General features: G+C 38.0%; 1 protein-coding gene across 7 annotated transcripts in view; it reads right to left on the bottom strand.

The window, feature by feature from the left end:
- LOC128691763 (centrosomal protein of 192 kDa-like) overlaps positions 1 to 16399 on the bottom strand; it is a 124953-nt gene that overhangs the window by 83171 nt on the left and 25383 nt on the right. For all 7 annotated transcript variants that reach the window (XR_011394117.1, XR_011394118.1, XM_070101035.1 and 4 more), the window contains 4 exons: positions 12769 to 12887; positions 10379 to 10527; positions 9753 to 9968; positions 9483 to 9609 (listed from right to left, as the gene is read on the bottom strand). Coding sequence is in view for 5 of the 7 variants with exons in the window: in XM_070101035.1 (XP_069957136.1) it covers positions 9483 to 9609; positions 9753 to 9968; positions 10379 to 10527; positions 12769 to 12887 (611 nt within the window). In the remaining 2 variants the exon portion in view is untranslated. The remainder of the gene's footprint in view (positions 1 to 9482; positions 9610 to 9752; positions 9969 to 10378; positions 10528 to 12768; positions 12888 to 16399) is intronic.

The raw sequence follows: 16399 nt of genomic DNA, 5'->3' as shown, positions 1-16399 counted from the left end.
TTAATCCCACCCCTCTCCCGAACACCCTAGCATTTACTTCTTTTACAACCTCATCTATAAATATATTAAACCACCATGGTGACATTACACATCCCTGTCTACGACCTACTTTTACCGGGAAATAGTCTCCCTTTCTTCTACACACCTTAACCTGAGCCTCACTATCCTCATAGAAACTCTTTACAGCATTTAGTAACTTACCACCTATTCCATATACTTGCAGCATCTGCCACATTGCTCCCCTATCCACTCTGTCATATGCCTTTTCTAAATCCATAAATGCAATAAAAACTTCCCTACCTTTATCTAAATACTGTTCACATATATGCTTCAATGTAAACACTTGATCGACATCTCCTACCCACTCTAAAACCTCCTTGCTCATCCGCAATCCTACATTCTGTCTTTCCTCTAATTCTTTCAATTATAACCCTACCGTACACTTTTCCTGGTATACTCAGTAGGGAAGTTTTCACTGCATTTATGGATTTAGAAAAGGCATATGACAGAGTGGATAGGGGAGCAATGTGGCAGATGCTGCAAGTATATGGAATAGGTGGTAAGTTACTAAATGCTGTAAAGAGCTTTTATGCGGAAAGCGAGGCTCACGTTAGGGTGTGTAGAAGAGAGGGAGACTACTTCCCGGTAAAAGTAGGTCTTGGACAGGGATATGTAATGTCACCATGGTTGTTTAATATATTTATAGATGGGGTTGTAAAAGAAGTAAATGCTAGGGTGTTTGGGAGAGGGATGGGATTAAATTATGGGGAATCAAATACAAAATAGGAATTGACACAGTTGCTTTTTGCTGATGATATTGTACTTAAAGGAGATTCTAAAGAAAAATTGCAAAAGTTAGTGGACAAGCTTTGGAGTGTGCGTAAAGGTAGAAAGTTGAAAGTGAACATAGAAAAGAGTAAGGTGATGAGGGTATCAAATGATTTAGATGAAGAAAAATTGGATATCAAACTGGAGAGGAGTATAGAAGAAGTGAATGTTTTCAGACATATTTGGGAGTTGACATGTCAGCGGATGGATTTATGAAAGACGAGGTTAATCATAGAATTCATGAAGGGAAAAAGATGAGTGGTGCATTGAGGTATATGTGGAGACAAAAAACGTTATCTATGGAGGCAAAGAAGGGAATGTATGAAAGTATAGTGGTACCAACACTCTTATATGGGTGTGAAGCTTGGGTTGTGAATACAGCAGTGAGGAGGCGGTTGGAGCCAGTGGAGACGTCCTGTCTAAGGGCAATGTAAGGTGTAAATATTACGCAGAAAATTCAGAGTATGGAAATTAGGAGAAAGTGTGGAGTTAATAAAAGCCAGCAGATAGTGGAGCCAACAACACTAGAAAACACACTTGACCTTATCTTCACAAATAATGAGGACCTGATAAGAGACATAAGAATATCAAAAACAACTAATTCCGATCACAACCTAATAGAAGTCCAGACATACATGCATAGGGGTCCTGATCAGCAGAATGCGTGTACCTGTGAAGGTGTCTTCACAAAATACAACTTCAACAAGAACATCAACTGGGACCAGGTAAACCATGTCCTAAATGAAGCATGTTGGGAAGATATCTTAACCCTTTCGGGGCTTCAGACGTACTAGTACGTCTTACACGCAGGGGTTTTTGACATACTAGTACGTATAAATTCTAGCACTGTCAAATCTAATGAGAGAAAGCTGGTAGGCCTACATATGAAAGAATGGGTCTATGTAGTAGTGTGCGCAGTATAAAAAAAATCCTGCAGCACACAGTGCGTAATGAGAAAAACAACTTTAACAGTGTTTTTGGATTAAAACAGGGACTTTCCATTATTTTCGTATGGTATTTATTGTTGTATTCTAGTTTTCCTGGTCTCATTTTATAGAATGGAAGACATATTACAGAAATTGAGATGATTTTGACTGATTTTACAATGAAAAGTACCTTGAAATTGAGCTCAAAGTAGCAGAAATGTTCGATTTTTACCAAAGATCAAAAGTAAACAAATCATGCCAAGTGTCCAATACACGTCAACTGGCGAGTCTAATATTCTCACAAGTGCGCTGATATTATTTATACCATTTCTACACTAACGCAGTAATCTGCATAACAGTAAATCTTCTATTTTTTTTTGTGAGAATAAAAATTCAAAGTGGAAAGCAAATGAATGTAAGAGGGGCGTGGGAATGTGACTAATGAACAGAGGAAATGTTATTTTAGTGCCAGGCATGTCTTTCTTGTTTATTCTGGACCCTATTTGGAAATTGGCATCTTTTAAAATTTGTGTGAAATTGGCAAAATTGCTAAATTCTGACCACTGTATTGGATAGTTGAAATCGGTAAATGGGTGGTTTCTTGTACTCATTCAATAGAAAAAATGGAGTTCTAGTGATATAGTTATAATTTTTGTCGACTAATATACTGGAATTGGCCGAAAATAGGGCTCAAAGTGGGCAAAACTGCCGACGCGTAAACATCGTCGAGACCGCTAACTTCGCGAGAGCATATTTCCCTAAGTTTTCCATCAAATTTCATACTTTTGGTGTCATTATAATCGGGAAAAGATTCTTTATCTTTTTATAAGAAAAAATAATTTTTTTTTTTTTTAAATTTGGCCGACCCTGTGAACATGTCTCAGAGGACCTGCTGACCCCCAAAGGGTTAAATGACATGGATCCAAACCAATGCCTTGAAAGGATCAACTTCCTGGCAGCTGAAGCATGTTCTAGGCATATTCCCCTAAGAAGAAGAGGAGTAAACTGGAGAGAGAAAGATGCTCCCTCTACAGAAGGCAACGAAGAGTCACTGGGCTCCTCAGGAGTGCTAGAATATCTGATACACGAAAAGAGGAGCTGACCAGGGAAGTGGAAACTATCGAAATTAAGTTAAATGAATCTTACAGGAACCAGGAGAGACAGGAGGAGCTTAAAGCTATTAGTGATATTGAAAGAAATTCGAAATATTTCTTTTCATATGCCAAAAACAAGGCAAATACCACATCTAGTATCAAGCCCTTACTCAGACAGGATGGGACTAACACAGTTGACAACAAGGAAATGAGTGAAATACTGAAATCCCAGTACGACTCTGTGTTTAGTGGGCCACTAATCAGTCTGAGGATCGACAACCCAAATGATTTCTTCATGGCTGAGCCTCATAACTCCATAAATGTATGCCAGATTTCCGACATTACTCTAACTCCGATAGACTTCGAAAAAGCCATTAACAACATGCCCATGCACGAATGCAGGGTAATTTTCACAGACTTTTTCAAAAACGTTTGAAAATCGATCATTAGGAAAAAATCAAAAAATATGTGCTAAAAAAAAATGGAAAGTGGGGGGGATGAAACTTCAACTTCCTCCAAAACAAACAAAAAAGGAGTAGTTTGGGAAAAAGTTGAATGGGGGCTGCTTAGTAAGAGCTCTTTTCCCCAAAAGGGAAAGACCCCCTTATCTTATTCCTAAAAATTTATATCGGAAAATGGGGGGAAAAATATTTAAACAGCATATCATCCTTTGGGGGTAATCCGGTTTATGAGGGTGTCATCCTGAGGGCCGGGTTTAACCCCCAAAAAGATATAAATAAAGCCAAAATGAGCAAGGGAAAACAAATGATGTTCAATGAGGAAAATTCAACTCTCCATTTGGGAAACTAGAGGAGATAATGCAGAACAGAGAAACAACAAATTTTGGGAAGAATGAGCTTTAAAAAAATTAAGGGACCTGGGAGTATTGTCTGATGATGTCTTTTGTCTGTCTCATAAATATGCAAGATTACAGGCATGTCTTGCTACTTCTACTTACACTTAGGTCACACTACACATACATGTACACATTTATTTATACACACTCATCTGAGTTTTCTTTGATTTTATCTTAATAGTTCTTGGTCTTATTAATTTTCCTTTTATATCCATGGGGAAGTGGAATAAGAATCTTTCCTCCGTAAGCCATGCGTGTTGTAAAAGTCAACTAAAATGCCGGGAACAATGGGCTAGTAACCCCTTTTCCTGTAAAGATTACTAAAAAGAATAAGAAGAAGAAAATTGTCAAAGTGGGAAGTCTGAATGTGCGTGGATGTTGTGCAGATGATAAGAAAGAGATGATTGTGGATGTTATGAATGAGAAGAAGCTGGATGTCCTGGCTTTAAGTGAAACAAAGCTGAAGGGGGTGGGAGAGTTTCAGTGGAGAGGAATAAATGGGATTAGGTCAGGGGTTTCAAATAGAGTTAGAGCTAAAGAAGGAGTAGCAATAATGTTGAAGGATAAGCTATGGCAGGAAAAGAGGGACTATAAATGTATTAATTCAAGGATTATGTGGAGTAAAATAAAGATTGGATGTGAAAAGTGGGTTATAATAAGCGTGTATGCACCTGGAGAAGAGAGAAGTGTAGAGGAGAGAGAGAGATTTTGGGAAATGTTGAGTGAATGCGTGGGGAGTTTTGAATCAAGTGTGAGAGTAATGGTGGTTGGGGATTTTAATGCTAAAGTGGGTAAAAATGTTATGGAGGGAGTAGTAGGTAAATTTGGGGTGCCAGGGGTAAATGTAAATGGGGAGCCTTTAATTGAGCTATGTGTAGAAAGAAATTTGGTAATAAGTAATACATATTTTATGAAAAAGAGGATAAATAAATATACAAGGTATGATGTAGCACGTAATGAAAGTAGTTTATTAGATTATGTATTGGTGGATAAAAGGTTGATGGGTAGGCTCCAGGATGTACATGTTTATAGAGGGGCAACTGATATATCGGATCATTATTTAGTTGTAGCTACAGTTAGAGTAAGAGGTAGATGGGAAAAGAGGAAGGTGGCAACAACAAGTAAGAGGGAAGTGAAAGTGTATAAACTAAGGGAGGAGGAAGTTCGGGTGAGATATAAGCGACTATTGGCAGAAAGGTGGGCTAGTGCAAAGATGAGTAGTGGGGGGGTTGAAGAGGGTTGGAATAGTTTTAAAAATGCAGTATTAGAATGTGGGGCAGAAGTTTGTGGTTATAGGAGGGTGGGGGCAGGAGGAAAGAGGAGTGATTGGTGGAATGATGAAGTAAAGGGTGTGATAAAAGAGAAAAAGGTAGCTTATGAGAGGTTTTTACAAAGCAGAAGTGTTATAAGAAGAGCAGAGTATATGGAGAGTAAAAGAAAGGTAAAGAGAGTGGTGAGAGAGTGCAAAAGGAGAGCAGATGATAGAGTGGGAGAGGCACTGTCAAGAAATTTTAATGAAAATAAGAAAAAATTTTGGAGTGAGTTAAACAAGTTAAGAAAGCCTAGGGAAAATATGGATTTGTCAGTTAAAAACAGAGTAGGGGAGTTAGTAGATGGGGAGATGGAGGTATTGGGTAGATGGCGAGAATATTTTGAGGAACTTTTAAATGTTAAGGAAGAAACAGAGGCAGTAATTTCATGCACTGGTCAGGGAGGTATACCATCTTTTAGGAGTGAAGAAGAGCAGAATGTAAGTGTGGGGGAGGTACGTGAGGCATTACGTAAAATGAAAGGGGGTAAAGCAGCTGGAACTGATGGGATCATGACAGAAATGTTAAAAGCAGGGGGGGATATAGTGTTGGAGTGGTTGGTACTTTTGTTTAATAAATGTATGAAAGAGGGGAAGGTACCTAGGGATTGGCAGAGAGCATGTATAGTCCCTTTATATAAAGGGAAAGGGGACAAAAGAGACTGTAAAAATTATAGAGGAATAAGCTTACTGAGTATACCAGGAAAAGTGTACGGTAGGGTTATAATTGAAAGAATTAGAGGTAAGACAGAATGTAGGATTGCGGATGAGCAAGGAGGTTTTAGAGTGGGTAGGGGATGTGTAGATCAGGTGTTTACATTGAAGCATATATGTGAACAGTATTTAGATAAAGATAGGGAAGTTTTTATTGCATTTATGGATTTAGAAAAGGCATATGATAGAGTGGATAGAGGAGCAATGTGGCAGATGTTGCAAGTATATGGAATAGGTGGTAAGTTATTAAATGCTGTAAAGAGTTTTTATGAGGATAGTGAGGCTCAGGTTAGGGTGTGTAGAAGAGAGGGAGACTACTTCCCGGTAAAAGTAGGTCTTAGACAGGGATGTGTAATGTCACCATGGTTGTTTAATATATTTATAGATGGGGTTGTAAAGGAAGTAAATGCTAGGGTGTTTGGGAGAGGGGTGGGATTAAATTATGGGGAATCAAATTCAAAATGGGAATTGACACAGTTACTTTTTGCTGATGATACTGTGCTTATGGGAGATTCTAAAGAAAAATTGCAAAGGTTAGTGGATGAGTTTGGGAATGTGTGTAAAGGTAGAAAGTTGAAAGTGAACATAGAAAAGAGTAAGGTGATGAGGGTGTCAAATGATTTAGATAAAGAAAAATTGGATATCAAATTGGGGAGGAGGAGTATGGAAGAAGTGAATGTTTTCAGATACTTGGGAGTTGACGTGTCGGCGGATGGATTTATGAAGGATGAGGTTAATCATAGAATTGATGAGGGAAAAAAGGTGAGTGGTGCGTTGAGGTATATGTGGAGTCAAAAAACGTTATCTATGGAGGCAAAGAAGGGAATGTATGAAAGTATAGTAGTACCAACACTCTTATATGGGTGTGAAGCTTGGGTGGTAAATGCAGCAGCGAGGAGATGGTTGGAGGCAGCGGAGATGTCCTGTTTAAGGGCAATGTGTGGTGTAAATATTATGCAGAAAATTCGGAGTGTGGAAATTAGGAGAAGGTGTGGAGTTAATAAAAGTATTAGTCAGAGGGCAGAAGAGGGGTTGTTGAGGTGGTTTGGTCATTTAGAGAGAATGGATCACAGTAGAATGACATGGAAAGCATATAAATCTATAGGGGAAGGAAGGCGGGGTAGGGGTCGTCCTCGAAAGGGTTGGAGAGAGGGGGTAAAGGAGGTTTTGTGGGTAAGGGGCTTGGACTTCCAGCAAGCGTGCGTGAGCGTGTTAGATAGGAGTGAATGGAGACGAATGGTACTTGGGACCTGACGATCTGTTGGAGTGTGAGCAGGGTAATATTTAGTGAAGGGATTCAGGGAAACCGGTTATTTTCATATAGTCGGACTTGAGTCCTGGAAATGGGAAGTACAATGCCTGCACTTTAAAGGAGGGGTTTGGGATATTGGCAGTTTGGAGGGATATGTTGTGTATCTTTATATGTTTATGCTTCTAGACTGTTGTATTCTGAGCACCTCTGCAAAAACAGTGATAATGTGCGAGTGTGGTGAAAGTGTTGAATGATGATGAAAGTATTTTCTTTTTGGGGATTTTCTTTCTTTTTTGGGTCACCCTGCCTCGGTGGGAGACGGCCGACTTGTTGAAAAAAAAAAAAAAAAAAAAAAGAAAGAAGGAACACTGCAACAGGCCTACTGGCCCATATGAGGCAGGTCTAAGTCTCCTACCAGCTTAAGCCAATGCCCCAACCTAGTCAGGTCAGGTCACATTCACTTAAGGAAGGAACATGGTAACTGACCTAGCAGCACAAGCTAATCAGGTCCAACTCACACCCACCCACACCCACTCATGCATTTACCTAACCTATTTTTAAAACTACACAACATTTTAGCCTCAATAACTGTACTTGGGAGTTTGTTCCACTCATCCACAACTATTACCAAACCAGTGCTTTCCTATATCCTTCCTGAATCTGAATTTTTCCAACTTAAAACCACTGCTACGAGTCCTGTCTAGGCTAGATATTTTCAGCACATTATTTACATCCCCTTTATTAATTCCTGTCTTCAATTTATACACCTCAATCATATCCCCCTAATTCTATGCCTTTCTAGAGAGTGCAGATTCATGGTCCTCAGTCTATCCTCATAGGGAAGATTTCTGATACATGGGATCAACTTTGTCATCCCCCTTTGTATGTTTTCCAGAGCATTTATATCCATTCTGTAATACAGTGACCAAAACTGTGCAGCATAATCTAAATGAGGTCTAACCAAGGATATATAGAGTTGAACAACCTGAGGACTCCTATTATTTATGCTTCTTGATATAAAGCCAAGGATTCTGTTAGCTGTATTGCGAACACTTATGCACTGTTGTCCTTGTTTCAGATTACTAACCAGAATTCCTAAATCTTTTTCGCAATCCGTAATATTAAGATCGACATTATTTAGTTTATATGTGGCATGGTTATTTTCCTGTCCAACATTTAGAATTTTGCATTTGTCTATATTAAACTACATCTGCCACTTCTCCGACCACTGCATCAGTCTATTCAAATCTTCCTGTAGTGCTCTAATGTCCTCGTCAGAATGAATTCGACAGCCTATTTGGTGTCATGGGCAAACTTGCTTATGTCGCTCTTTATGCCCTCATCAATGTCGTTTAACAAGTCAGCCGTCTCACACCGAAGCAGGGTGACCCAAAATTATTTTTTGTATTAACACATAGGCCATTTCCCACCAAGGCAGGATGATCAGAAAAAGAAGAAACGCTTTCATCATCATTCACTCCAACACTGTCTTGCCAGAGATATGCTTACACTAGTTATAAACACTAACATTAACACCTTTCTTCAGAGTACAGACACTGTACTGCCTATCTCCAGGACTCAAGTCTGGTCTGCCGGTTTCCCTCAGTCCCTTCATAAATGTTATCTTGCTCACACTCCAACTATCACAGTACTTTTATTATACAGTAATTTGCTGATTGGAATCCTAACATAATTTGCAGATTGGAATCCAAACAAAGTTAGCATCTTTTGCTCTCCTAATCTGTTGTTCACTTTCTATCATTGCTTTTTCCGGTTCATTTATAATGGTTGTCAGTGAGACCGACATAAAAGGGTCACTGTATTTTAAGTTTTTAAATATCTAGCATGGATCATTTTCTATTTGTTCTGCAGTTTGGTTGTTGATAACAATTACCCCAGGGCAATGTGTAGGGTAAATATTGTGCACAGAATTCGTAGTGTGGAAATTAGGTGTGGGATTACTAAAGGTATTACTCAGAGGGCTGAAAAGGGGTTGTTGAGGTGGTTTGGTCATTTCGAGAGAATGGAACAGAGTAGAATGACTTGGAGAGCATATAGATCTGTAGGGCTACAAGAGGCTGCATCAGCTAGATACGTTATCTCTGGAAGAATGCCAAGAAGCATTGTGATCCTGGCATACATAACGCTTCTGGTAATAATGAAGGTTGACAATGTAAATTCACCAAGAATGAATTCAGAACAGATAAGTATAAACTAAACATGCACAAGTTCTACAAATATCAGAAAATACTTCAGAATAAGGCAAGTGAGGAAGTGCAATGAGCAAAAAAAAAAAAAAAAGATAAAGTTACATTTCATTATGCAATGTAAATATAGCTAATTACCACAAATTTTGATTTAATAGAATCTCCAAGAGCTTGAACTTATTTCTCCCAAACTTAAACAGGTAAAGTAATAACAAATACTATAGTTAATTACTAAGTAAATGCAAATATAATGCCAATTAACAACTGGTTATACAATAATGAAATTCAAATCTCACCCGCTTCTCTTTCTCTGCACATCCAAGGGAACCTAAAGCTTCGCTACGTGACTTTAAATAATCATCTACCAACATCTTGTTCCCTGGGCCAACTAAATTCTTCTCTGGACTTGCAATCCATGAAGGCCTAAAAAAAAATCATATTATACATTATTTGTGTTAATTTTTTGAATATTTACAAATTCATTATGAGAAAATAAGGTTCAGTCAAGATTATATGGAATCAAACAAATGAGAAAAGAATTAGATAAACAAATTTCATATAAATACCTTACTGTAATTTCTGTAGCTCCATAAATGCCAGAAAAACTAGAAAACTCAAGATTGTTATCACATGTTCCTGCTTCTAGAAATTTGAATTCTTTACAAGTTTCCTTTTCTGCTTGCTCCAGAAAATCTAAATCTGGAGCATGAAAGGACTCTGCCTCTAATACGCTAGCCAGCTCATACTGTTCAGCTTCAAACCATTCATTAGCAACATCATCTCTGCAATAAAACCAGAAAGTAAAGGGCTTGCTTATAATTATTTAGTTAACCCTTTCAGAGACTACCAGCTTTATGCAACAGAAGAAATATCATCACTGTTGCTATCTGAAGCTGGGACCTCCCTATGCAAAAGTGTGCCAATATTCATGTCAAAAAGAATTCTCTAGTACTACTGGAAATGGTCCCATTGGGGTTATACAGCAACACAACATTCTAATGCACAGTGGAACTTCAGCTTGATCAATGAGAATGCATGTGAGAGAGAGTAGATAGGCTCATAAGCATTTATTTGAACTCATCATGACTGAAATCAGGCTGCATTTTCAAGGATGCTTTACACTGCAAATATCCTCAGTTTATTCTGTGCTTTAACTGTTATTTTTGTATTGGCTTACTTTTGTTGGACTAACCTTGACTGGTCACTGAAGTTTTCAACATCATTCATATCAGCACCAATGGATCCTAATGAATTACATGAAGTGGACAAAAGTTTGGATTCCTCTAGACCACCACGAAAAATTGTCGAATTAGCTGAAATCTGGTCAACATCAAAGTGAACCTGTTGGTAGAAATATTTTATAAATTCTGTGCATATCAGTACAAACTCTGTTAACCAGCAATTTATTTTAGACCTCTCTAGCACATTAGCTAACACTGATACTCAGAGGCAGAACTGTTATGAATGGCTCAAATCTTCCTTAAATGTCTAAATTTTGGCAATAAATTGTGAGGTACAGTATTTTACACCTTCTGTATAAAAATGCTGATAAATGCTGTGGATATTTTGCTATTGTGGCAGCACTAGTTATCTGAATAATACTATTTCGTATTAAAGATATAATGTGATGATGAGGGACACTAAAAATCTGTGGCTACTTTTATTTTTACAGTCCCTTTCCATCCTTTCTGGCCAAATGCTTCCTCACCTCATGAAAATGGGAATCAAAAAAACCATAACTATTCCTTTATTCTTATATTCTTCAATACAGAACTCATTATTTCTCTCAACTCTACCATTTTTCCGATTATAATGTTAATCTTCTGATCATTTCATAATTCTACTCTCCCTCTTAACCCTTTCAGGGTCCGTCCCGTAGATCTACGGCTTTACGGTGAGTGTCCAAACCGTAGAGCTACGCCATGAGCTCAGCTCACTCTGATAAACTGTGAGTGGTACATTTGGGCCTAGATATGAGAGAATACATCTATGTGGTATGTGTGCACCACATAAAACAGATCCTGCAGCACACTGTGTATAATGAGAGAAAAAAACTGAAATCGTGATTTTTCGATTAAAACAGCAACTTTGCAGTGTTTTTTCATATGTTTTTTATAGTTGTATTTGCGATTTCTTGGTCTCATTTGATAGAATGGAAGACATATTACAGAAATGGAGATGATTTTGATTGGTTTTAGCACTGGAAATGGCTTGAAACTGAGCTCAAAGTAGCAGAAATGTTAAATTTTTGCCGATATTCAAGAGTAAACAAACGACCTCACACGTCTAATACACGTCAGCTGGTGGGTCTAATATACATTCACAAATATGGTGATGATATTTATACAATTATCACAGTATTGCATAACAGTAAATCTTCTATTTTTTGGTGTGAATAAAAATTCATTATGTGAATAAAAATCAAAATGGAATTTATTTGTAAAGCCTCAAAACATAACTAATGAACAGAGGAAATGTTAGTTTAGTGCCAGGAATGCCTACATTGTTTATTCTGGACCCTATTTTGAAATTGGAATATTTTGAACTTTGTGTTAAATTGGCCAAATTAACAATTTCCGATCACTTTATTTTGTAGTTGAAACAGTTGACTTGGCGATTTCTTGTGCTCAATCGATAGAATAGAAGTAATACTAGTGAAATAGCTAAGAATTTGGTTGATTGGAATAATGTAATTGGCCTAAAATGGGAGTCAAAGTCGGCAAAATCGCCGATTCGTAAATATCGCTGACACGTCAAAATTCGCGAGAGCATAATTTCGTCAATTTTCCACCAAATTTCGTACTTTTTGTTTTATTACCTTCACAAAAAGATTCTCTACGATTTCATAAGAAAAAATAACAATTTTTTTTTTTTTAAATTCTTGGAGACTGGTGCTTGACTCCAGATTTGGGCCTTGGACCCTGAAAGGGTTAAATATGCCCAAACACTAACATCTGATATTTGTGCTGCTTTTCAGTGATTCCCTTCGTTCAAAATACTTTTCTCCTAAGGTTTCACATAACAATGACAGGTTTGGGGTGTATAAGAGATAATGCAATTTTGCACTCACCGAGATGTAAATTTAAGATTTCTCAATTTCTGGAATTTCATACCCACCTGACAGTACAAGCAAGAACCATTTAACTTTTCATTTAAACATATTAGAATATTTCTGTATGTAAACACGATTTCAAACTACAAAAACAAAAATGACATTTTCCTGTCCTAATAATGTCTTCTTTTTTATTGTCCAGCCTTATTTTTCCTTTTGTCAAAATTCATCCTAAGAATTCTCATTTGATTACCTTAGGCTTGAATTATATGTAACTTTTTTTTTACCCCATCAGCCATCTTCCACCATGATAGCCATCACTATTATTCTTTCAATAGCTGTCTTGCCAAAAATGTATGGCCATCATAATTCAGATGACCCTCTGAACTAACATTCCCACCCCTCCTCCATATTGCAAGCACTGTACATCACACCTTCAGGATTCAAATCCAGCTAGCTAGTTTCCCTGAATATCTTCATAAACAAAAAAAAAAAAATATCAGGTTATGAAATTTACTCTTATTTCTTACCTTACCACTAACAAAGCTATTTTCTTTTAGTTTTGAGTGCTGAGGCTGTAGTAGTGAGGATGGTAAACCACCTACCCTTCCCTCCTCTTCACTTGCAGTGGTATTAGTATGCCATTCTCCTGAAATATAATTGTTTTTCATTAAAACAGTATCACTAATAACCAAGAGATTTACAAAACTACTAAAACAAGTTAGGTGCTTTTAATTATATCTATGTTTTGAGTCAGCTTCTCCAAGAGTAATCTGAATCTTACAGTCACTGGAGCTGCCCATATTAAACATTAATACAGCCTTTACCATTCTCCTTTTCACCTTTCTGACTTACATATATACATATATTACCATCAATGGGCTTCCTCAGAAATTTAATAATTCATGAAAATATTGCAACCATAGTCTGTAAAGCTGTTTGGACGTTCAATGTCAAATTTCACAACATATATTAATTTTGTACCAGGACATCTTGTTTTTGTATCAGTAAAATCAGAGAAGTGTCTGCATTCTGAAGGAGAGGTGTTAATGTTGCAGTTATATAACTGTAGTGTAAGCACGTCTCTGGCAAGACAGTGATGGTGTGAATGATATGAAACTTTTTCTTTTCGGGTCACCCTGCCTTGCTGGGAAGCGGCCAATGTATTAATAATAAAAAAAAATCAGATTAATATGTAAATATTAAATGCATCTCAAGCTAATCACCTCCAAAACCACATTCATTTTCCCAAAGCTATACACAGGGTGTTTTCAGTTGAGCACAAATAGGAAGCACATCTATTTCATGCTAAAACGACGGGAGGATTGAGCCTTCACCACATCTTGTGCTGAATGACCCACATGGGCTGAGCATTTAACCTCAATTAAATTTAAAAAATTCAGTGTTCTTACTCCTGTCATTTATCACCCATAATTTTTTTAACACTGGCCATCTCCCACCAAGACTGGGTGACTCAACACAGAAAAACACAATTTCACTATCACTCATTCAATCAGTCTTGCCACAAGTTCAGATGAATCTCCAAACTGCAACAATCCCACCCTTACTTCTGAGTGAAGGCACTGTACTTTCCACCACCAGGATTCAAGTCCAGCTAACTGGTTTCCTGTTAATTCTTCATATATGTTATCTTGCTCACAGCAAAAAAAAAAAAAAAAAAAAAAATTGCATCCACTCTTATCTAACACTCACAAGCCTGTTGGATATGCAGGCCCCCTAGCACTCAACCTCCTTTCCCCCCTCCCTAAAACCTTTCCTAGGATGACCTCTTCCCCTTCTTCCCACCACCCCAGATTTATTTATTGATATATCCTTAACCCTTAAACGGTCCAAATAGATCGATGTTCAAATTCGTAGTGCTACAAAAGTAGATCTACTTTTTTTTTACATATTTTCAAATATAACAAAAAAAATGTAGATAAAAGTTTTTTTTTACATGTTTTCAAATGTAAAACAAAAAAGAAGATCTACATTTTTTTACATACTTTCAGATGTTGAAAAAACGTATACGTATATACGTTTGGACCATTTAAGGGTTAAAGTCTTCTATTTTTCTCTATCCTATCTAAATGTTCAATCAACCTCAACTACCTTTCTTCAGTCCTCTGAATAACACCTTCCCCTAATTTCTTAGCTCTAAAATCTTTGCGTAACATTCATACCACACATTGCCCTTAACCCGTAAACGGTCCAAACGTATATATATGTTTTTTCAACATTTGAAAGTATGTAAAAAAAGTAGATCTTTTTTTTGTTTTTACATTTGAAAATGTGTAAAAAAACTGATTTACTTTTTTTTTATATATTTGAAAATATGTAAAAAAAACGTAGATCTACTTTTGGAGCACTACACATGTGAACGTAGATCTGCTTGGACCGTTTACGGGTTAAACACAACCTCTCTCCTGAGTCCAGACGCTGCCTCCTACTCCTTCTCACCACAACATTCAACACCCATGCTCAATACCCATACATCAATGTTGGTATATAGCCTTTTCTGCCTTTATGAATAAAATTTATTGTCTCCACAGATACATTAATGCACTACCCACCCTTTTCCATTCATCAATTCTATGGTTCACCTCATGTCTCAAAGAGCCATCCACTGGCAAGTCCACCCCCAAATACTTGAACACATTTACTTCCTCCACACCCTCTCTCCAATCTGATATTCAATCTCTCATTGCCTATACTTTTTTTTATCCTTTCATCACCTTGCTCTTTCCTCTGTTCACTTTTAATGTTCACTATTTTTTTTTCACTTTTTTTTTTTTTTTTTTTTAACAAGCTGGCCGTCTTCCACCGAGGCAGGGTGACCCAAAAAAAAGAAAGAAAATCCCCAAAAAGAAAATACTTTCATCATCATTCAACTCTTTCACTTCACACATAATCACTGTTTTTGCAGAATACAACAGTTTAGAAGCATATACGTATAAAGATACACAACTTATCCTTCCAAACTGCAAATACGTATCCCAAACCCCTCCTTTAAAGTGCAGGCATTGTACTTCCCATTTCCAGGACTCAAGTCCGGCTATATAAAAATAACCAGTTTCCCTGAATCCCTTCACTAAATATTACCCTGCTCACACTACAACAGCTTGTCAGGTCCCAAATACCATTCATCTCCATTCACTATTATCTAACACGCTCACACATGCTTGCTTCAAGTCCAAGCCCCACGCCCACAAAACCTCCTTTACCCCATCCCTCCAACCTTTTCGAGGATGACCCCTACCCCTGCCTACTCTTCAGGTCGCTTGTTCTATCTAGGCTGGAATATTGCTGCACACTAACAGCACCTTTCAAGGCAGGTGAAATTGCTGACCTAGAAAATGTACAGTGACCCTTCACGGCGCTCTAACGGAGATAAAACACCTCAATTACTGGAAGCGCTTGAAGTTCCTGAACCTATACTCCCTGGAACGCAGGCGGGAGAGATACATGATTATATACACCTGGAAAATCATAGAGGGACTAGTACCGAACTCGCACACGTAAATCACTCAATGAAAGCAAAGGACTCGGCAGACAATGCAACATCCCCCCAATGAAAAGCAGGGGTGTCACTAGCACGTTAAGAGACAATACAATAAGTGTCAGGGGCCCGAGACTGTTCAACTGCCTCCCAGCATACATAAGGGGGATTACCAATAGACTCCTGGCTGTCTTCAAGCAGGCACTGGACAAGCACGTTAAGTCAGTACCTGACCAGCCGGGCTGTGGCTCGTACGTTGGATTGCGTGCAGCCAGCAGTAACAGCCTGGTTGATCAGGCTCTGATCCACCAGGAGGCCTGGTCACAGACCAGGCCGCAGGGGCGTTGACCCCCGGAACTCTCTCCAGGTAAACTCCAGGTACCCCATCTTCCTTCCCCTACAGATTTATACGCTCTTCATGTCATTCTACTTTGATCCATTCTCTCTAAATGACCAAACCACCTCAACAAACCCTCTTCAGCCCTCTGACTAATACTTTTATTAACTCCACACCTTCTCCTAATTTCAACACTCCAAATTTTCTGCATAATATTCACACCACACACTGCCCTTAGACAGGACATCTCCACTGTCTCCAACACCCTCCTCGCTAAAGCATTTACAACCCAAGCTTCACACCCATATGAGAGTATTGGTACTAC

This window comes from Cherax quadricarinatus, chromosome 75 (assembly GCF_038502225.1).
Source record: "Cherax quadricarinatus isolate ZL_2023a chromosome 75, ASM3850222v1, whole genome shotgun sequence".
Lineage (NCBI taxonomy): Eukaryota > Metazoa > Arthropoda > Malacostraca > Decapoda > Parastacidae > Cherax > Cherax quadricarinatus.
Note: the sequence above shows the minus strand (reverse complement) of the source record. Positions and strands in the feature narration are given on the sequence as shown.